At 38.3% G+C, this 24,267-nt stretch overlaps 1 protein-coding gene and 1 long non-coding RNA gene across 3 annotated transcripts; both read right to left on the bottom strand.

Moving 5' to 3' along the window:
• Nucleotides 1–4,840: 4,840 nt before the first annotated feature.
• Nucleotides 4,841–8,947, bottom strand: LOC309508016. Of its 2 annotated transcripts, none has more exons than XR_014209349.1 (3): nucleotides 8,624–8,947; nucleotides 5,591–5,740; nucleotides 4,841–5,487 (listed from the first exon to the last, which is right to left on the bottom strand). It is a non-coding gene; the product is annotated as an uncharacterized lncRNA (long non-coding RNA). The 2 variants fall into 2 exon arrangements; XR_014209350.1 differs by having other exon boundaries at nucleotides 4,841–5,496; nucleotides 5,603–5,740; nucleotides 8,624–8,946.
• A 7,148-nt stretch (nucleotides 8,948–16,095) lies between these two features.
• Nucleotides 16,096–23,924, bottom strand: LOC309507301 (cytochrome P450 2K1-like). The gene is made up of 9 exons (XM_082181461.1): nucleotides 23,663–23,924; nucleotides 23,418–23,580; nucleotides 22,426–22,575; nucleotides 22,178–22,338; nucleotides 21,903–22,082; nucleotides 18,069–18,210; nucleotides 17,798–17,982; nucleotides 17,577–17,718; nucleotides 16,096–17,379 (listed from the first exon to the last, which is right to left on the bottom strand). The coding sequence occupies exons 1-9, from the start codon at nucleotides 23,864–23,866 to the stop codon at nucleotides 17,192–17,194; spliced, it is 1,515 nt and encodes a 504-aa protein (XP_082037587.1). The 5' UTR covers nucleotides 23,867–23,924; the 3' UTR covers nucleotides 16,096–17,191.
• Between the last annotated feature and the right edge of the window lie 343 nt (nucleotides 23,925–24,267).

Raw genomic sequence — 24,267 nt, 5'->3', positions numbered from 1 at the left:
CGGTACCAGGAAGTATCTGCTGTATAGCCCTCCTTCGCTCTGAACTTGAGAGAGAGGCTCTATGGCCCCTTTGCTCAATAGTTTCGCCACTTCGGCTCGAAGTAAATGTGCTACTTCTGTTTTTACCGTGGTCTCGACGCGCGCCACATAGCGTCGAGGGCGTCGGCGAAACTGTAGCGAATAGCCTCTTTTTATAATGTTCAGCACCCACTTCGAAACCCCGGGCAGCTTTGCCCATGCGTCCGCATGAATAGCTAGGGGTTGAATACGAAGCGCGCTCCGCTCGCTCAGCGATGGGGAGGCTTCGGAGTGCTGTAACACAAGCGTCGCGCTCGTGACATTTGAGGTATGGGGCGCGCTGATAACAGCGGGCAGATTGCCCGTGCTCGACTCCTCTGCAGTGGTCAACCGCGAGGGGGAGGGCTGGGCGGTTCCCGTGGGAACTGTCATGTCTATGTGTGGATGTGGGCGCGGGACAGCGGGCACATTTACCACACTGAAAGCATCGTTCGCTTGAGTGAAGCGAATGCACGTTGGTTTCGTTTTTACAGAAACCGTGAGACATGCATAACGTGGTGTTAGTGGGCACATTCACCATGTTTGAAGCGCAATCGATCTGAGTCGATTCATGTGCGCGAGCCCTGTGTGACGGGCTGTGCTTGTGTGTAGAGATGGGCACTGGGCAGTGGGCATTCTTTCTACACATAAAGCACCATCGGCCGTGGCCGGGACACCAGAAAAATTCACACTTATGGGATTTATCTGGGTAGCCGTAAAAACGGCGTTTGTGTGCAGGCAAGCGGGTGACAGAACCGACTTGTTTACTGCAGGATACACTGGAACAGTCACATTTACTGGAACTGAACGAGCGAGAAGTTGCCATAGAAACAGAGAGCGTCAACATGCTGGCGTTTATTGCAGGCCTGCGTGCATTACAACAGGCTTGTTCACTGCAATATTTACATTTCCAGTCGCCTGAATTCCAGAGGGGAATGGGAAATGTATAGGAAAAAGGAGGTTGGTCCGTCCGCAGCGGGACCAGAAAAACTCCCTTTTTTTTCTTTTTTTTTTTTTTCTTTTTTTTTTTCTTACGCCAGTGACGCACGGAACACCATAGAAACGGTGTTTGGGTGCAGGCGAGCGGGTTGTACAACGCGCTCGTTGGCTGCAAAATACACATCTGCAGTCGCCTTTTCAGGGAACTGACAGAGCGAGCATTGACGGCATAATTTTATCTGCCGGTAGACCCGGGGATCGAACGCGGGTCTCTCGCGTGCAAAAACCTGAGAGTCTGCCACTGGGCCACAGGGGGAGACACATTGTAACTCAGTTAGCGCGAGTATTATAAGAGAGCGTCAACGTGCTGGCGTTTGTTTGCAGGCATGCGTGTATTACAACAGGCTTGCTCACTGCAATACTGACATTTCCAGTCGCCCGAACTTCAGAGGGGAATGAGAAATGTACGAGAAAGAGGAGGTCGGTCCGTCCGCGGGGGGACCAGAAACGCGGAGGAGCAGTCTCGGAGAAGGATGCTAGGTGAGTCCTCAGAGTCACCATAGGCAGTAACCAGAGCCGATCCTGACCTCCCTGGGGCCCTAAGCAAAATTCTGTTTAGGGGCCCTCATAGGGTTAGATACACCTATCTACCTACCCGTATACGGTACCTGACCCGTGAGCCATGAACCATTTGCCTCCAACTACAATCCCTTTAGTTCTAGTGAAAATGTAATTCCTGATATCAGAAGACATTGTTACTAGTAAAAAGTTCATTCTTAATATCAAGAATTCACATTTTAAATATTACAAATTTAATTATTGATATCAAAAATGCATATCCTGTGATTGAATAAAAGCTAAAATGGCGCCATAGCATGTCACTGTGTTTTAAATGATAAAAGTAATTCTTGATACTTGATGGTTATTATTTTTACTGAGGGATGTGCATCCATATTGAGCAGAATCTCCAGCCAATCAACATTTTAAATTCAATGGAGCCTATCAATAGTCAATGTCAATACATTGCTTTCCATATTGCATTAGTGCAGAGTTGTAACTAAACCTTGACTGAACGACTAGATAATCATCATCTTGTTTTAAAACTATAATGAGGACTGAGGAGTGCCATCACGCCCATATTGTACTGGTCCCGACTCACAACAGATGTTTCTGCTGGAAAGTGCGCGTTTCATTTCCTGCACGCGCATATGAACGCATGTTAACGCGCGACGCGGTTATCTTTACCGAGCTGCAGTTTATAAACAAACACCGTTGTCCTTTGTCGTTTATTAAACATAATAAATCAACTCACATCAACTTAACTTTAGCCTACTGTTCTTTGCTGACATCAAACTTTGAGAGGAGAGCACACAAGTCTACCTGATAACTGTTGCCGCAATTAACTCTCATGGTGTTTTTTTCTCTCTCTTTTCGTGACCAGAAGGATAGTTCCGCTTTATTTTCTCATCGATATTGTAAACATTGATTGACACGCTTTGACACGAGGGGGAGGCGGGGCCTTGAGTCATTTGCGGGGCCCTACGCACCTTGCGTAGTGTGCGTATAGGGCTGATCGGCTCTGGCAGTAACTAACTCGCAGTGAGGGCAGTCGCCGTCAGCGAGTGCGAGAGCTGCGTGATCAGGAAAAGGGGCGTCCTGAAAAAGACGCCCAGCTCTTTTAGTGCAATGGGAGTGTGTGTCGCGGCGGCGAGCACACACACATACATAAACACAGTAGCAGAGAAAGGATATAACGCCGGATAGCGCAGCAGGAAGGCAAGGAAGGCGGCGCGGCCATCGACTTCAGTGACTCGTCCCGCTGAAGGTGCTCTCTTTCAGACGGCGCGGCTTCTTATCCAGCTCCAGCGATGCGTGTGCTTCGCTTGAAGGATGAAAAATCAGATAATAGCTGCCTACGAGCGGTATTTATAGGCCTAGACCACGCCCATTTCGGCGGGACGTGACGCAGCGGGCGCGAAGTGCCCTGATTGGGTCTGGCGTCACGCCAGGCCTCGCTCTATAGGCTGCTGCAGTTGCCGCAGAGCAGCCAATAGGCGCGCGAGCTGCCTCGCCTATGTCTGCATGCTGCCGCAACGCGTTTTGCATTATTACAAAATTAAGGATAATTTTTGGCTTCAATATCTCGCGGAAAAAGGATTTTCCCCTAGCGTAAGATATCTTACGCAGTACGAGAGACCTCTCGTAAGAGAACCACTAGGCTTCTGTAATCAACACTCTCTAAACATTAGTCCTCTGATTTAAATCACTTTGGACAAAAGCATCTGCTAAACAATTAAGTGTAAATGAGTTTAGTGGCTGAGTCCCAATTCGCCTACTTATACTACGACCTAAAAGTATGTACTTTTTTTGTGATGAAAAAGTACATACTTTTGAGTGTGTAGCAAAAGAGTATGCACGTTCTGGGACATACTTCGATGACGTCATGCAACGTAAACGAGAACGTGGTTGCCTAGTTACGCACACCACGACTGTTAACAAAACATTTTACATTTCATTCATTCTTATATATCCAATATAATTTTATTTACTATTCCCATCTTTTTTTCCACAATACATTTACAATGTGTTTTACCAAATGTAGGAGTGAAGCAGGGCGTCGTCGTAGATCAAACAAACGCAGGTCGTTTGTGAGGCGGCTGGTTCTGACGTTCATGTGCAAATGTGTGTAACGAAAGCTACTTAGATACTGAGTTAAAATATTTAAAGTTTAGAGTGTAACTATTGTTTAACGTATTTTATACTTAATCTTATACTTATGTATAATACTTAAAAATACCCAGATGAAAATGAACCATGCTTTTACTATAGTAAAAGTGTAGTAACCATGTTTCTTTGGTTGGACTGATAAAGTTATCATTTGTACAGCCACAGTATTACTACAAATAAGTCAGACAGAAACATCAAAAGAAATACATAAAAAAGACACTTGCATGACACTGTATTAGAGCCTTTTTATTTATTGTTTTGTAGCCTGCAATGAGGCGCTCAGTATCTTCATCGGACCCTACAAGATAAATACGGTACTTTTTTGGCACAACATAAACCCATTAATATTACGAGACAATAAAATGTAACTTTAATTAGGGTTAAACATTTGAATTCTTACACTTAAAAACTGAGGGCGCATCTCCGCTGCTGCATCCGACTGCCTTTACATCACCACCATCACCGCAAAGCTCCTTCCTCCCACACGCAATGGGTTGTGGGCAATATTAGCCGTTAGAGTGTGCATTGATCTGCACTTCGAATTCTTACTGGAAATAGTAGACAATCCGGGTATCTTTGGAATACTCATTTCAACATACTACGATATGGGACGTACTAATTCTAGTTTCGCATACTATTTAGGACGTATAGTATGCGAATTGGGATTCAGCAAGTGTTTCAGATCAAATGATGATTACGTCAAGACATAACCAACACCACCTGATCACCTTTTATCTTTGTTCATCTGAGAGTTATAACTCAGATACATCAGCCAGACAGAATCTAAAGTTATTAGATTAAGGGTCAAGAGCCCAACTAAAGCAAACGCTAAACACCATAATGGTAACTTAAAATTAGATTTTCTCTTTTGGTGAATCATTTGGTGCTGGTTAACATCAGGTGTCTTCAATAATGGTCAATCATCACACAATTAGTCACTTAATAATCTCATTCATTTTAACACTATTCAGTGTTCATTTAACACTCATATTTTAACACTTTAACCCTTTGAGTGTGGAGTCAAATAAACTCCCAGGAGAGTTAATTTAACACTGGAGTTTTTGCTGTGTAGGATAACATTCTCTAAAAACATCCTCAAAATTATTACACCAAACATTATTTGGAATGAGAAAACATCCTTAAAACATTCTTTGAACATTACATTCAAATGTTTTCTTTACAACATTAACACTTAACCAAACTTGTAGGGAATGTTAGCCAACGATCTGAGAACGTTCCCTGCTAGCTGGGTTAGCCAGTGCACAAAGGAACAAAAAAAAAAAAAAGCACAAATGAACAAAATGTAACCAACAGGTTACAAAGGAACAAAATGGAATGAACAGTTTTGTGAAGCTCACTGCTGCTTACGTAAGATCTTTTAAATCACTCAGCAGTTCTTCTTAAAAAAAATTAGCATGTCTGCTTTTTCAGGACACAGACAAGCCTTGCGAGAAAGCATTGGCAGAGTGTCCTTCATGTCCCACCACCATGAGTCCCTGAATAATCCAAATGAAAACAAGTGAGAAATCAATAGGATTACACTACACACCTGGTATCTTTTTGAGAGGTAATTCCAGATAGTGTTCTTGATGGTATTTGTAAAGGAGGAGTCCTCATCATTAACTGTGAAGTGGTGCTGGAGTTTATCCAAGATTGGCAGAATCTGACCCAGCATTGGGCTCCTTTCAGCAGAGACGCAGATAAGTGTAAAGTATCTTTGTAACTTTGACAAACTGTTCTGCTTTTCTGAAATCCTCATCAACTCTCCGCAGTCTGAAAAATATAATCAGTTTCATTAGCTGGACTATAGTTTTACGAGCAAAATGATTCACACTGAAAATAGATGAAATTAAATTAAGCTAATGACAAATTTCTTTACCTGTCCTTCTCCATTGATTTCTTAAGCCTAGGGTCCATTGAGGCGGCCTGGATGGCAGGGAACTGCTCCTGGAATCGCTCCACCATCAGGAACAGGGTATTCCACCTTGTCCTCACATCCAGGATGACAGCATGTTCTCTAATGCCGAGAGAGAGAGAGAGAGAGGAGAGAGAGAGAGAGAGAGAGAGAGAGAGAGAGAGAGAGAGAGAGAGAGAGAGAGAGAGAGAGATAGATAGAGAGAGAGAGAGAGAGAGAGAGAGAGAGAGAGAGAGAGAGAGAGAAAATTGGTGTGTGGAAATTGGTGTGTGTTAATGTGTGGTTACCAAAGTGGTTATTCATTTGCAGAGATTTTTTAATAAATTATTTAGCAAAGGATTTTTTCTAACTATTTAGCCAAAGAGTTAGGTTGACATATTTTGACCTAATTCTACTTACCGAGAAGACGCTGCTTCTCTTTAAGGACAGGTTTAGCCAGGCTGGACCTTTTCAGCCACACCACCATTGCTCTGATCTTTCATGCCCACTGTGAGACTGAGGGTATAGTGACACTTACACGCTTCACGTGAGCCACGTCTCTGGGCGTAACCGCATAAACTATTGTTTTTAGTGCTTTTTGGCTCACTGACATTGACGAGTTAACCCCTTAGGTATCGAAATCTGGTACCAAACAACAAGTCAATTTTCGATACTCGATAGTATCGAGGCAATTCGGTCAGTAATTAAAAAGTATCGAACTCGGTACCCAGCCCTAGTTGCAGGTAGAGATGAGAAGTGGCTGACGGACTGAAGACTGGCAGACTATGATGGACTGAAGAAGACAAAGGACAGGACAGTTCGACGCACAGGTTAGTAATCCACAGGTTAGTAAACCACAGTTAAGAAGTCAGGTAGAGGTTCAGTGTTGAACGACGAGACCAGATGTTGATGAGTGTCAACAGCAGGCTTATATGGAGTGGAGTTGATGAGGGTGAATGATGGTGCAGGTGCAGTCCACTTTCAGCTGCAGGAGTGTGGGTGGGGCTTTCCTCCATGCTCTCGTATTTCACAAATGATGAATGGTGTTGGTGGCTCACGCACCTGGTCAGACCTGGTGGGGCCCGGGCTCCGAGACAATGGTATGCGCAGTCCTCTTCACTGGCTCGTTTATCGCGGCAGGCTTGGTCTCACTGTCTGCTCACATCGTCAGCCTGGACGTTGGCCCATGGCAAAGTTGAGGGGAGGAAGGAGCCATGGTGGAGACTTGGCTGATGACACCAGGGGGAAAACTGACAGAGACGAAGCCTATGGAGGTGGAGAGCCAGGCAGAGCTGAAGAGCCAATGAGCGCACGTGACATTGATGGCTCTGAAGAACGAGACGGAGCCGCAGCGACAAGCGTCCGAGGTGGAGCCAGGGTGCAAGAGGAACAAGGCGGAGCAGGTGTGACTGAGGACCAAGGCGGAACCAAAGGGAAGGTGGAGCCTGACAGAGCCGAAGGGAAAGAGGGACGAAGTGCAGGCCATAAGTCCGTGGTGCAGGCAGAGTGGTGTCTGTCCAAGGTTGAGCCAGTGGGACGAGGGAGCCCGGTGGAGCCAGGGTGATGGTATGGTCAGTCCTCTTAACTGTTGTTGGATAGCGGGTAGGTCCATTTGTAAAAAAAAACAAACAAACAAAAAAAACGGCACCAAAAAAAACCTACACTGGGTCCAATATTTTGCATGATTACAAAAGGAATCTTTAAAGGCCAACTGAAGTGCCTTGTAACGTGCAATATTATTCAGTAGCAGATGTAATTTCCACTGAAACAGGAAGGCAGGACGGGACATATTGAACAACTCCTCCCCTTTTTTAAAAATAGCCAATAACGTTTTGTTTATGTCACAGCTTGACCATAGCCAATGAGCTTGGCAAAGCCACAGTTGCCTCAATCTCTAACTGTTTCTCCTCCACATCGCTTAAAAATATAGAATTCTGTTTAGAATTCAAATGGGTCCGATACATTTTGTGGTCTGCGCTGACTCGTGCATATAATCCGCTTTGTGCTATCGTGTCTCTGGACCGGAGCAGACTGTGTGCCCGCTGTAGCTGTTCGCGTAACACTAACGTAAAACCAGACTTCATTCACCCCAATGGAAAGCATATTTACACTATCTGAATCATTCCCTATCCCCTATATAGTGCGCCATGTGACATTCACCATGTAGAAAATAATAAATGTGCGTACAAGTGACCGGTTTCAGCCTCAGCTTCAGCGTCTACTTATAATGAAGGGGGCGGGACGATTTAGATTCTAGAGAGCATTTCATTTGACAGAAAATCTGATGAGAAGCTGAAGTGCAGGGTGATGTTGATCCATATTGGTGGAAGTGAGAGACTGTAAGTTTTGAATGCTTATATCTTCTAAATGTGAATTTTGTCATTGCTATGGAGCACAGCACACTATCTTATAGATTACAGTAAGGCTATCATATTAATACTAAAAGCCAAAAAAACTTCAAATTTGATTTCATAGTGACTTTAATAGTAAATTTCACTAGGAACACTTATTAGAATAACAGGGAATAAGCTCAGGAAATCATCATGCTTAACATAAACAATACCGGACAATAAAACAAAGGAAACTGTTCATTTGGCCTGATATATTGATGGCCAACTGCAGCAATAGTAAGGTTGCATCACTATATTACTCAGCTGTTTTAACACACCTGCAATAGATCAGATCAGACCAAAGATTATTTAACATTGTGCAATACACTTTTATATAGGCAACATCTCTGTGCAATATATGAAAACCATAGTGTATCATGTTGATAGTTAATGTGATGAACTTCACATGTGGTTCCTCTGCTATGTGAACTTGAGAAGAACTGACTTTATTACATTCATTAATAATCACCATTACACCAGCTGATTCAAAAGATATTGAGCAAAAATTATGGCAAAAAGTAAAGTTAGTGAAGAGAAAAGATCATGTTGCATTTGAGACACACAGACACTTGATCAAATGCAATGATATTTACACATTACAAGTAAGTCTAAATACCTAAATTGTGCCGCTGTACTGAAAGACAGTTGCCGTTCGTCGTCCTTTCCCATGGCTGAACCTTCACCTGTCTGAGGATGATTAGCTTTAATTGCTAACTGTGTCAGGGGTAGACAGGAACAAGGAGACTGTTTTGATTGTTGTACACTTGTGCTAGCAGGTCTGAGAACATAAAAGGTGAATTATGGTGATTTTCAGATCAAGATACGGAATGTCTTCACCTTCAACCCATATACTCGTAAAAGTCTACGAAATGAACTCTAGCCTCCTTTTTTTCCAGAACAATTCTAACACGGGTCTTACACCTCCTGATATTGTTCATAAAAAAAACCCTGAACACATTACTTCACTCTTAAAAAAATAAAGGTTCTTTATTGACATTGATGGTTCAATGAAGAATCTTTAATATCCATGGAACCTTTCCCTTGCTATAAGTATATACAGTGGCCATAAAAAGTCTTTCGACACTTAAGCAACAAATGTATAAATGTATACAAATATATAAATGTGTTTGCATTATGTAACAAAATGGCAAAACAAGTAAAAAAAAAAAAAAAAAACTTTCACAAATAAAGGTTTCAAAATATAAAACCATTTCAAATATAAATACTTTTTTGAAAATACACTTTCACACTTTCACTTTCTGAAGTGTTTTCATACATCCATGAAAAGAGACCAATTAGTTAAATATATAAGTAAGTATATCAGTGGCTCAGAAAAGTGAAGTTTGTTCTGAGAAAAGCGTTAGCATCATTTTAACGCAGATGCCACATGATTTGATATTTTGTATCTAACGCAGTGAAATTCTTTTATAAGTGTGACTTGTCCAAAATGTTAAAAAGTGTCCAAAACCTTTTGGTACTGCTGTATGTAACTCATATATAATATAATAAGTTTAAAGAAACCTTTAAATATATTGTCAGGAGACTGGGCTGCAGGGTTGCCAAGTCTGCAGTTTTAAACCGTTGCAACTGGATGATTTTATTCCACCATGGGCTAAAGTTTTGACATGCTTGGATTGGAATATATTAATGATAATCAATGATAATTCTATCAATGATAAAACTGTGCTAGATGTTTTGTGAAGGAGGGCCATTGGTAGGGAGCCTTCGATGTCATTTTCATTTGAAAAACAGAATTGTTCTCTGTAAAAACTCATTAGGCCAGTTTGTCAACTCTTTGAGGCTCTCTACTCATGAACCAATAGAAACAAAGCGGTTGGCCTATACGACTGATCCCATTAATACATACCTCAAATACACTGTAAAAAATAATTCTGTGGCTTAGTAAATATTACAGAAATGTTTAACTTTATTAACTTAATAAAAGCTCTGAATATTGTTTACTTGATTGTTTGAGTTAAACATACCAAAATAATTGAGTAAAAATCCAACAGTTAATTTTATCTAAAATTTACAGATATATTTAAGTTTTTTTTCAATAAAATAATTTAGTATTTGACTAACCAATTATTTCTTTATAATACACTTAATATATTTGTGAAATTTCTATTAAAATATTTGAGAATGTTGAATTAAACTGAAACCTAATCAAGAAACAAAAATATTACTTAATTCAAATCAATATTATTAATATATTTAACACACTCTTAAAATTTAGTAAGTTTACTGAATTAAAACAATGCACCCCTCCCCCACCCTCTGACGTGACAACAACTCGACGGTTGGTTGAGTGAGCGCGGGCTGTTTGAACTCTACGGTCCAGTCTCCCGAAGTTACAACAGTTCTCTTCTCAGCGTCGCAGATTTGGTGCATTTCCTCTGTGAAATTCAGGTTTGTGTATGTTTTATTTTATCTATAAAATCATTACTGTACTTTAAATCATTTTATTTAATGCAAAACAACATACAGAGGCGTAATTCGACACCTAAACGAGAGTCGCGCCTGTCTTTTCGCGTGATTGAAACGCCTTGAATAAACACACGACTTTGTTCCTAATGATAATGAATATAATTAATTTGGATGATAAAATGTCCTTAGAACTGTGCACTGTTTGTTTATTGGCAGGTTATGGAGTCAGTCGCTCGCAGTATCTTTCGGCTGTAAGTGAAATGCAGGACGGCGGTATGAAGTTCGAAGTTCACCCGCAGAGCCCGAGTCCATCTCCGGCACGAGAACCAGCGCTGATCCGGTGGATATGGGATAACATACTGCACTGTAAAAATGAATATGCTATATTCAATTCAATTCAAATATCTAATCAATAAAATTGTGGCAACAGATTACAAGCAATATTATTAATAAAATGTAACAAATTAGAATTGAGTAGTAATTAATCAAATTAATTCCTTAAAAGTTTAAAATTTAAAATGAGTAAATGAGTAAAAAAATTTAAACAATTTTTTTTTTTATTGGCAACATTGAAGACCTGATGTTAACAAGCAGAATCACTGAAGGAGAAAACTGTAATTTTAAGTCACCATTATGGTGATCAGTGTTTGTTTTAGTTGGGCTCTTGACCTTAAATCATTGACTTTAGATTTTGTTTGGCTGCTGTACCTGAGTTATAACAGCCAGATGAACAAAGAGAAAAGGTCATCTGATGGTGTTGGTTGTGTTTTAACCCTCTGAGGTCGGCAAACGCGCCCCCGCGTTTTGCTGGATTTTCTTCACATTGTAGCACAATAAACTTAAATTACTCCGTCATTTATGGTCATACAGAAAAAAGAAATATAAAAAAGAATTGTGATATTTCTACTTTTGTATGTGTCCACTTACAATCAAAACATTGTGCTTTTGTAAAATAAAGAAAATAAACAGGGTGTGCTTTCTGCCTCTCCGCTGCAGTGAACTTTTTTTTCTTGAGCACGTCTATAAACTGAAACAAAACTCAGTGAATACTTGTCACACATTTATGAGCCATATACCTTTATAAACATTTAAGTGTGTACTTTTAAATGATCGGATTCAAACTGAAAACAAATATTCTCTGTTTATGTAATTTGTATAAAACCAACAGGATGTCCAGTATCTCAAACGCTTGCTAATTATTTTTAATTCGACCACGCCCACTCGCGCAAAAGAGATTCACATGCAAATCTCCACATGGAACGCGAACGCCCTCGTTACCTCAAACACAAAACACCAAAACACTTCACAAATCTCTGCTTTTCGTCGAGTTTGGAAGACGCGCTGTGAGCTTACATTGGATTTACCTCAGAAGAAGAAGAACGCGATTTGAAGACAAGAAAGATGTAAGGTAAGAAATTCTTACTTATTAGTTTATGGTATTGTTGCATAAACTTCACATTGCAGTTGAACTGTTGCTAGATATGGTGAATATTATAATATTTAGACCCGTGTTTACTGTTAAATACTGTTTGTGAATATCTGCTCAAACGTAGATATGTATATGGTACCATAATGTTTCATATTTTGGAGCGCGATCACGTTTGAATGTATCATATTTTGGAGCGCGCTGTGGGTTTGAATGTATCATATTTTGGAGCGCGATCGCGTTTGAATCTATCATATTTTGGAGCGCGCTGTGGGTTTGAATGTATCATATTTTGGAGCGCGATCGCGTTTGAATGTATCATATTTTGGAGCGCGCTGTGGGTTTGAATGTATCATATTTTGGAGCGCGATCGCGTTTGAATGTATCATATTTTGGAGCGCGCTGTGGGTTTGAATGTATCATATTTTGGAGTGAGCTGTGCGTTTGAAAAGCAAAATGCACCAAACAATAGGCTTTATATTTTTACTATTATCTCATTTCATATCATCATAACGAATGGAAACATTTGAAGTAACATATGATAATCAATATATTTTTCTCTAGCATAGTTGTTACTGAAATCTTTATATGCTGCTATAGGTTATTGTTATTATTATTTTATGCAGTACTGCGCATAGCCTATGCCTACAAGGCACAACAAACCTGGTGTTCATTATATTATATATTGTTGGAAACATTTGTGTGTGTGTGTGTGTGTGTGTATTCTGTGAATTTTAAAAAGCAATTTTAACCAGAAAAATCTAAAATTTATTCCCAAAATCGTGCAGGCCTAGTTTCTCTTGATACCAGTATGTTCACTTTTTTTCTTTTCTTTCAGGGACCAGATGCAACTGAGTCCTGCTGACTTCAACATTCACATGAGTCTCTGTACATGAACATGGTAAAGTGAAAATCAAACACCTTGGAAATGAAAGGTATGTACAATGTTTTTAGGAATGGCACAAAGGTCTCTGTCATTGGATCATTGTTTTCAATGTGCTCTTTTGTCATTTGTTGTGTATCTTTGGATTATGTTGTGTTGTAAATAAATCCAAACAATCTAAAAGCCATTCTTTTTTAAATCTCCTCATTCTTTGTGTAAGGTTGCTCAGAATGATAGGGCCTGATCGCTCCTAATAGGGCAGTTAGGGGAGTGTCTTTGTCTTTCTCAGGTGTTAAAACCTTACATATTCATGAGATGATCACGCCTCTTCGCATATGGCTTTCTCACACAAAACACGTCTTAGAAATTTTAAATCAATATATTGTCTTATCTGAATGAGCAGTCAGGGTGATTTTCACATAGTTTTGGAGCAAATATTCTAGGCTACGTGATACAATTTTCAAAAGTCTTGTGAAGAAATAATCAGTATGGGTTTCATGGCCTTATTTCAGTGACAATTTTTTGGGGTATTTTCACAAACCACGCATAAATGTCATTATCTCAAAACTACAAACTTTTACATAGATGCTGCTGATATATTATTGTAGCAGAGTTTGTGCTAAATACAGTGTAATAAGACTTTAGCCATGACAATGTCACAAGTAAAAGAAATAAGCACAAATGTCAGAGCATGTCAGAACACCTCCAGGGCCCAGAAAACAGCTCAGACCTCAGAGGGTTAACATAATCATTATTTCACAATCATTTGACCCTAATCTCTGAACTCATATAGATCCCAATTTACTTGGAAACCTAATTTACCAATTTAGGTTTTTAATTATAGAAGCACTGTTTTTGAACTTTTACAATGTAATCCAAAGATTTCTTAAACATGTCTCATATTTTTTGTATATGTAGTTTTTAGCCACACAGACATCAATAATCAGCCTTTGAATCTCAACAATGGTGACAATTATAAAGCATGTTGCAGCGTTAAAGTTAATGAGATAATTAAGTGATTCATTGAGTGATGATTGAGCATTATTGAAGACACCGAATGTTAACAAGCAGAATCACTGAAGGAGAAAATCACAAATTTTAAAGGGATAGTTCACTTTGAAATTAATTTTTGGTATGTTTTAGCTTACCTCAAGGGCATCCAAGATGTAGGTGTCTTTTTTTCCGCAGTAGTTTCAATTTTTATATTTTTAGGTCAAACCGTTCTTGTCTGTCAGTCATAATGCAGGTCTATGGTCACGGTCTCAAAACACATGCACAGAGTCCAAATTAAAACAATTCCCCGTCGTCCAAATTAAACAATTCCCCATCGTAAGTACACATTGATGGCCTAAGACACGAAACGAGCGGTTTGTGTGAGAAAACGAACAGTATTTATATCATTTTTACCGCTTATACGCAGCCATGTCGAAGTGCTCTGATCTGACGTGTGCGCAGACTGGTGCATAGATATATACACTAGATGTCGCCTTAAAGACATTCGTTCAATGAACTGCCGTAGACAAGGCGACATCTAGTGTGTATATATCTATGCACCAGTCTGCGCACACGTCAGATCAGAGCACTTCGACATGGCTGCGTATAAGCGGTAAAAATGATATAAATACTGTTCGTTTTCTCACACAAACCGCTCGTTTCGTGTCTTAGGCCATCAATGTGTACTTACGATGGGGAATTGTTTAATTTGGACGACGGGGAATTGTTTTAATTTGGACTCTGTGCTTGTGTTTTGAGACCGTGACCATAGCTGCATTATATGACTGACAGACAAGAACGGTTTGACCTAAAAATATAAAAATTTAAACTACTGCGGAAAAAAAGACACCTACATCTTGGATGTCCTTGAGGTAAGCTAAAACATACCAAAAATTAATTTCAAAGTGAACTATCCCTTTAAGTCACCATTATGGTGATCAGCGTTTGCTTTGGTTGGTCTCCTGACCCGGTTCCTTACATTTTTTACTTTAGATTTAGTTTGGCTGCTGTAACTGAGTTATAACAGTCAGATGAACAAAGAGAAAATGTGATCTGGTGGTGTTGGTTATGTTTAACCATAATTTTTTTACCTGAATCACTGAATTTATTTAGAGCCTGATCTTTGAGTTAGATTTACTTTATTCATTAGAGCAGCACTGGCTTTGTACAATTACTACAATATTATAATTTTAGCATTTTCAATGTAATCCAAATGATTTCTTAAGTTATTCTGATACAAAAAAAAACTTCAAGAAACCTGTCATGTAGGCACACACAGACATGAAGAATCAGTGTATGAATCTCAGCAATGGTGATAAACAGCATATTCAGATAAACAGATCAACTCTGTACATTAGAAAACAAGTGACTAAAAAGTCACATAAAAACAGCAGAAATAAAATAAAATATTAAGAATAAAGGAAATTAACAAGAAAATTAACCTCATTATTTTTTTCATGCAGCAATGCATGATGGGAGCCATGAATGAGTTTTGATTGGTGGTACCCAGAATGCACAGCAGCATGCTTTCTAATTGTCACCATTGTTGAGATTCACAGGCTGATTCTTGATGTCTATGTGTCTAAATAAACAAAACAAAAAAGATAAAGAAAAGAAAAAATTCTGTTTCAGAACAACTTTAAGAAGTCTTTTGGATTATATTGAAAATGCTAAAAATATATTATGCTATGCAAGAACAGTGCTGTTATAATCAATAAAGTAAACCTAACTCAGCGAAAAGCTCTGATTGAGTTTAGTGATTCAGGTAAAAAAATGATTGTTAAAACACAACCAACACCATCAGATCACTTTTTCTCTTTGTTCATCTGGCTGTTATAACTCAATAACAGCAGCCAAACAAAATCTAATGTTAATAGTTTAAGGGTCAAGAGCCCAACTAAAGCAAATACTGACCACCATAATGGTGACTTACATTTTTTTTATTCTGTCTTCAGTGATTCTACTTGTTAACATCAGGTGTCTTCAATAATGGTCAATCATCACTCAATTAATCTCTTAATTAGGGCCCGAGCACCGATGGTGTGAGGACCCTCTTGGAATTGCTCTGTTTATTATTATTATTATTATTATTATTATTAGCTCATTAAGTTTAACACTGCTTCAGTGTTAATTTAACACTCACATTTTAACACTTTAACACTCTTGAGTGTGGAGTCAAATAAACTCACAGGAGAGTTAATTTAACACTGGAGTTTCTGCTGTGTATCTTTGTAAAGCGACATTGGGTTTGGAAAGATACTATATAAATAAAAAATATTATTATAATTAATAACCACCCAAACTAAATTTAACACAAAGGATACCAGTGCTCTGTGAAAAAGTCCTTACCTAAAAGTAATTATTTAAAGCCAATATTTAATACCAACTGACAAAGGAGTTGCATGATTTCACTGCGACCACTCATACAGACTGCCAGGTACCCTCAGATATACTGGACAAATATTATGCTTATCATAATTATTATAGCTGCTGAAACCTCCAGTTGTAAATAATGAAGTCAACTAAACATCCTTCTTAAATAGTTAACCTCAGCAGTGCTCCACATCAAGCGTTGCTCTGGACCATATCATATGGTGGGTCACTGTTTCGTCATGACACTTTACATGATCAGTCCAGCTTCAGAGCGGTGCAATTTACCGACCACTTCAGGAGACAATCCCTGCCCCTGATCCAAATCTCTCTGTAGGTCAGCCTTACACGCCTGCAAAACTGCCATTGTGTGCAGGGCACCACCAGCCTGACCCACTACCGCATACACCTTGCCAATTATCTAGGACCTGGTCTGAAATGGCTTAGACGATGAGATCGAAACCTTCAAATAGGATGCCTCACTCTGCGAGAGATAGCTAGCCAGCTGATCATTTACATGGGGCATTTTTACAAATCCTCATTCGCACAAACCCTCAACATACAAATAATTTGAATGTGGGAAAGGAAAGATGCGGGCTGAATATGGCTGCTTACACAAAACAAAAACTGATGACGTGTAACTTAGGCGCCTCTTTATACACACGGGCGCACTGCATGTGATGTCATGAACTGCTGTCTGCCAAGGAATATTGCCTTTTGTTTACATGTGTGTCCACTTCGAAAAGGAACAATTTTTCTGCATAGATGAGAATATAAGTGAGAAGCAAAATTATATAACCATTGTATTATATAAATATGTTTATCTTATATATATTTTTGAAAATGTTTATCTCACTCGCATGTTTTATTATTTAAAATCTTACACAGTGTCTCTCAAGTAATCTTGTTTAAACAGCATAAATTGTGAATTATCTTTTTTACAAAATTTTGTTTAACAAAAACAACAGGTTTGTGGAGTTAGTTGCATACTTAAATTTTCTGAATTTACTCAGAACAAGTACAATCATGACAGTTCTTATTTAAAGTGAGGTAAAATGTGTTCTTTCTGTTTTGATTGTCCAGTATCAGGAGCGTCTGATTGCACACAGCTTGTGTGGGGACGGATTCAAAGTGATTCCGACTATTCCTTTGAGATCCAGATCATCTCCAGACACTCCAGGTGGAGTTGTGAAGCGGTAGCTCTGAAGGAGGGAAGTGAAGAACAGGAAGAGCTCCATCCTGGCCAAACTCTCTCCCAAACAAACCCTTCGGCCTGAGAGAGAGAGAGAGGAGAGAGAGAGAGAGAGAGAGAGAGAGAGAGAGAGAGAGAGAGAGAGAGAGAGAGAGAGAGAGAGAGAGAGAGAGAGAGAGAGAGAGAGAGAGAGAGAGAGAGAGAGAGAGAAACGTTTTAAATTCCAAATCAAATGTTTATTTCTTCAAAACACTAGGTGTTTAGATTTGAGCGTATACCTGCAGAAAAGGGCATGAAAGCATCTCTCTTGACAAGCTGGCCCTTCTCATCTAGGAAGTGTTCTGGGTAAAAGCTGTTCGGTTTCTCCCATTCGCTTGGATCCTTCAAAACAGACGTCAGCAGAGGAATGACAGTGGTACCCTAGAAAATGGAGAAAAGACAATGTTCAAGATGCACATAGCATCTTTTCTAGGGCTAAATATTTATTGTTCTCACTGACCTTCTTGATGAAGTATCCATTGAAGTGAACATCACAGCTGGTTATATGCGGCAGACTCAAGGGAACAATATTAGCCAGTCTCTGGGTTTCATGAATCACAGCGTCTGTATACGGTAATTTCTTTCTATCTTCCAACGCTGGCTGACGTCCACCGATTACTCGGTCAATCTCCTCATGAATTTGATCTGCACAAAAATGCAACACACGTTTGTTCCTGTAGACAATATTAAACTCAGCATGAGGAAAAACTCTTGGCATTACTGTTTTTTACCCTGTATATGAGGGTATTTGGCCATGAGCATCAAACCCCAGCGCAGAGTCGTTCCTGTCGTGTCAGTACCAGCACCAAATAGATTTCCCACCGTCACAATAAGATTCTCCTGGTGAAAGTGTGTGTCCTTCTTGCAGGATTGCTGACAAGCAAAAATACATTCAAAATGCTCAATTAAACTTCTAATAATTAGAAAATTTAAACATCAAAATTCATGTAGTTGTATTTTAAGAACCAAAATCCAAAATTACATAAAAACTTCAAACAATACAAACTTTGGAGAAAAAGAAACAAAGCAATGCATGAAACGAGAAACAGGTGCAATGCATTAATCAAACAATGAATGACCATGGTAACAAAAGCTAACAAAGGAAACAGAACAAGAAACCAATGAAAATACAACTGAAACTCAGACTAAATGTAATAGTACCACTTTACAATAAGGTCCCATTAGTAGTAAGTATTAACTTGAACTAACCATGAGCAATACCTTTGTTAAAGTAATTATTCATTTTTTAATATAAGGTCTGGGACACACTAGACGACTTTCAAATCTTAACCGCTTTTAAAACTGATTTTTAGCATTTTAATCTTCCGAATGCACACACTAGAAGATTCGTCCTGGACCGCGAGATTATTAGAAAATAGAAAAATAGAAAATTATCGTAATGACACCACGCACTTGAGGATTATTTTGGACATTTGCGAGAAGCCTTGAATCGGGTCACACACCCCAGATCATTGGGGGCGCAAATCAGGCCCAAAATTGGGCTTAAAATCTTCAAGTATGTGGCCAGCCTTAGGAAAAAATACAACTTTTTATTGTTATTTCATGTTTAAATATTATTACATGGCTCTGTGGAATACTTGATTCTGATTGGTCAATAGCGCTATCCAGCGGTAAGTTATTCCCAGATAACAACCGCTCAAAGCAGATGCAGGCTCATCCGGGTCACTGAAGTCATACGCCTGCAAGGAATGGTTTTTCTTGACTAAAGTTTCGCGTTTGGTGAGCTAATAAAATATTAAAACTAGAGCTAATAATCAATATTTTGTGAACAGTTATTTAATTATGCCATCCAGTATCATGGACTCACTCTCTCGTTTCATACAAGCGCAGCTGCTGCCATTTTGTGATTATTGTTTTGTACACTGTTGGAGTTGGATTATGAGATACAAACAGGTACGATTTTAAAACAGTTTAATCTGAAATCAATATACACTATTAACCCTTGCTGTAAAAAAAGGCCAAATTCTGACAATATCATACCATTTTCCATTAAAACAGTAATATACCGTAGAAAACAAAAACAGCCTACAGGAATATACTGTAAATTAACAGTGCTCAAAATCGACACTCAGAGGCTGTTTTCACAATCACACCCTATTCCCTCATTCACTATTCCCTACATTAGTTCACTAATATAGTCCCCTTGACAGAGTGAATAAAAGAAGTGAGTGAATTGAGACACTGATGAACACCTGATAAGCAGAATAACTGAAGGACAGAGAAACAAGAACAGAAAAAAGAGAAACACAAGAACTACTGACTTCCAGCCACCGAGTGTGAAACCAATTTACAAACCAGTTTAACATTATTTCTATCACACATGTGCAAAAGTTCTTGTTGAGAATTGACAGATATTTAGTTGGTGATATTTTATTGAAAATAATAAAGTTTTTAGTCACCATGATGGAGATCAGTATTTGCTTTAGTTGGTCTCTTGACCCTTGCCTTTATAATGTTAGTTTTCTCTAGCTGCTGTCACTGTGTGTTTATGAAACACATTTATTATGGAAAGAAAAAGCCAAGCGAAAGTTGATCAGACGTTTTAGGCTGTTGTGATGATGCCATAATCATCCTGGACATGTCTGATTCTCTGATCATAGCCTGCATATAAGCTTTGAATTTATGGGTATTTAATATTTATCATATATCTGTTAATCTACAACATGAAATCGGTAATAAGTTATACTGAAGGATATTGAAGTCATGTAGTGCATTAAAACATTGTGAACTCTTGCTTGACTCAGACACACACAGACACCAACAATCAGCACATGAATCTCAACAATGGTGACAATAATAAGTTTCATGTCGCAATGCATGCTGGGTTCCAGGATAGTATAAAACTCCCAGCATACACTGCTGCATGAAAAATGATTGCCACCATTGTTGAGATTCACGTGCTAATTTTTGATATCTCTGTGTTTCTACAATACAGTGTAGCTCTGTTTCTTTGGTTGTGCATGATGAATTCATCATTGTAACTCATTGCTGTAGTTTAACAGTAGTGCTAATGTAAAATTTTTGATACATGATTAAACTCTGAATGATATTAGAGAATGAACAGGCTAAATGGTGATTTTGGCATCATAATCAATATAACTGCAATCATTCACTAACCATGTGTGTGCACAAGTGTGATCTGCAAAAACACAGTTTAAGCAGCAAAAGACAAACTAATGTTATTAAGTCAAGAGTCAAGAACCCAACTAAAGAAAACACTGATCTCTATAATAGTAACTTCAAAACAAACATTTTCTGTAGATGTATAACAGAAATAAAGTCATACTGGTTAATAATAAGTGTAATAATGCATATTGGCTGGAAGTCAGTTGTATTTCTTGTGTTTCTCTATTTTCTGTCCGTGTGTTCCTCTTTCCTTCAGTGATTCTGCTTGTTAACAGCAGGTGTTCATCACTAATGCTCAACAATCACTTACATATACACAGAATTATTTCACTGCAACACTGCGTCAATGTTACTTTTACTCTTTGTAGTGTGGATTTTCCTGTGGGGTTGAAAGGGTTAACAGTGTAAGATAAAAAGACACACCCACAAAATGTAGTTTTACAGTAATAAACTGTAAGTTATAAAACAGGTATATACTGGCAACACTGTTGCCAGTAGTTTACTGTAAAATAAAAAAAAATTGGGTCACCATTGTGCTGAAGAGTAGAGCCTGTGCTTCAGTCCAGGAGAAGATCTATAGACATAGATAATATTCTGCATGTTGCTTTGCTTAACAGGCAGTGACTGTGTATTTGTGGTCCAGTGGAAATCTTTTTATGTTCAATAGTTTTTTAGTGGTCTCAAGTGAAATAAGTTCACAGTAATACTTTGCTCACATTATTTATGCATTATACATTTTTGTTAATACATTTAAATGCCAGTTGGTCAATTTAAGGCAGTCGGTTTCTGCAAGTGAAATTAGTTAACTCGAGTTTTAATTTAGTGCATTTTTACAGTAACATACTGTAGATAACAGTAAAGAACAGTGTTGCCAGTATTTTACTGTAAAAAAAACTGGTAAGGTCTAACAGTGTATCTTATCCCCATAATTATTTATGAGGCGAAATGCTGTGTAATAAGTGATATTAATGACTGTATACCGTATCTCTTAAATGTCCGTTTAGTTTGAACTTGCCGCGCTGCTGCTCTCTCCGTGGAAGCTTTGCGTTTAAAAACCTAATAAAATATTTCAACACAGATCAATATTTTGTGTCTAATTATTTACTTGTGTGGCAAGGAGCTGTGTAATAAGTGGGGTAATGTACATCCAGCCGGTGGTTCTCTCAAAATAACCCCCTTCAGGCTTCATACATTATCCCTTACATATTAACTTTTAATTTGAATAATGTATCAATAAATGTTGAAATTTACATCAACTATGATGAATAAATGCTTTAGAAGTATTTTTAATTGTTAGTTCATCTTAAATTTACTAATGTTTACAAAAGGAAACTTATTGTAAAGTGTCGCCAATATCAAAGCTGATGATTACTTTTTACTTTCTCCTGTATTTCTATGGAACAAGGTGATTTCTGTACCTCATCGCTCTGTTTGCGGATGAGAAAGGAGTCGACAAACCCTCTGCGGTCGTGTGGATTCAGAGTCTCCAGCAGTCCAGTGATCAACCTCGTAATTTCTGCTCTATTTTTCAACACATTTCTTACAATAATCCTTTTGCTGTTGAGGAATGGACCCAACCACGGAAATATATTATAAAGCTACAAGTACACACAGAGAAAAAAAAAATGCATGTATTAATGAGTTTAAAAAAAATGAAGTCACCAAAAGCATACAGTAAAACATACTTCCATACCATCATAGAAGCTGATCCACTAACTCGAATACTTTCATTTGCCCTGTTGACCATTTCTGTGAATTGTGGGTCTGTGTATTCAAATCTGCTGCCGTACACAATAGATGAGATGATGTTTGACACAGCGTAGTTCACAGGCTGTGTTGTGTCGAAGGGTTTCCCTGTGAAGAGAAAACAAATGTCTCTCAATGGATCCTTTAAACTAAGAGCATGATTGCAGATGTCCATAAATGTGTTTCAGCTTGTACCTTCAAACTTATCAAACTCTCCTTTCAGATGCTGAATTTCCTCTATGATTTTTTCTTCACTTCCTCTCTTGCCCATCCCGAAGTCCCGCAGGTTGCTGAGAGCGAAGCGTCGCATCTCTCTCCAATTCTCTCCATTGGAAAAAATTATTCCTGATCAACACAGACAAAACCAACTGACCGTGAGTCTCAGCAACAACACAAGCAGAAAATGATTACTTACTGGGTTAAACATACATTAACCTTAGACCTTTGGGACTTATACAGAGTCAGCTTGCTTATACATGTTATATGTCAGGTTAATAAGCGACTAATCATTTTCATCACTGACTACGCAGTAAAATCCAACAGTTCTAACTTTCATTTTATGAGAGAACATCACATAAGCTGACTTCATAAAGTGATGTAGATTTTCCTAAAATGGTTTTGTTTGAACTCACCATTATGGTGATTAGTTCCCTGCGACTTCATTTATATTATTGTAATTCTCTTCCTATTGATGCAGTGATGCAACAAGAAATTACAATTATTTGGTTTCAAAGGAAGGGAAGGAATAAATAGGTTGCCTTTGAAGCGTGACCAAACTTATAACTAAATCATTAACTATATTTTTCAAGTCAAATAATGATCTTTTCATCCAAGCTACATTTTTCTAAATGTCATAATCATTTGTTAACAAACAAGTATTCATTACTTCAATGAGCTCATTGTTTCTGCTTATATTATTACATTGTTTAAATTAATACATTTTTAGCTAACTGTGATTTTGTACATGTACATTTCTGAAACACATAACTTAGCCAGTTATCATTGATAACTAAAGCTGCTTTGAAACAATTTGTATTGTGAAAAGCGCTATACAAATAAATGTGAATTTAATTTAATTTAATTTAATTTAATTTAATTTAATTTAATTTAATTTAATTTAATTTAATTTAATTTAATTTAATTTAATTTAATATTTTGAGTTGAAAAAACAAAACAAAGATTCCTACCATGTTCTTTGTTCATTATCCTGAAACCAGGTCCAATTTTTCTGTCGCCGAACTCTTCTGCATAGTTCACGAGAGCTTCTTTGACAGTTTTGTACCCAACTAAGACCACAGTTTTTCTGGGACCCAAAAACACTTGGAATATGTTTCCGTAGGTTTTGGACAGCTGGAGGACACAGAGAAAGACATTTACAAACAAATCTTAAAATGTTAGACCACTATTCATTTTAAACGTATCAAGTTCTCACCTCAAAAAAGGTGTCAAAGGGTCTCTTGAGGTCAAGGGTCAGCAGGTTCCCCAGCAGCGGCAGAGGTTTGGGTCCCGGTGGCTCTTTTCCCTCTTTCTGAGATCTGGATCCAGAGGAAAGCAAATACAAAACCAGAAGCAACAGCAAAGCTCCCAGTAATGTACCTGTGCTGAGAAACTGCAGAAGTGACTCAATTACAGCCATTTTATCTCTAAGCTTCTGAACTGATGCACTCACAGATTTATAGCTGCTTTTTAAGGGAGGGTCCTTGTGTGATCCTGAACTAATTGACAAAAAATCTATTATAATAGACTTGTTATGGTTACATCAGCATGTGTGTGACACTTTGTGGTGAATTATTAACCTTCTTCAGCTTGTTAAAACAAGAAGGGAACATCATGGCCTTATTGCTAAACACAAAATATTTGCTCCAATATTATTGCATTTACATGATTAAAACAAGTCTTGTGGTTTATATATGCACTAAATATTGTTGTAATGTCTACTTTCCCAGCAATGCACAGCAAAGCAGGTTTGAACTGTGACACACAGAGAGAGACTGCAACCTTTATCAAACTTCAAACTAGCACAGTATATATTCCAAC

The sequence above is a fragment of the Leuciscus leuciscus genome, assembly GCF_965113295.1.
Source record: "Leuciscus leuciscus genome assembly, chromosome: 1".
NCBI lineage: Eukaryota > Metazoa > Chordata > Actinopteri > Cypriniformes > Leuciscidae > Leuciscus > Leuciscus leuciscus.
This window is presented reverse-complemented; position numbering and strand designations above follow the sequence as displayed.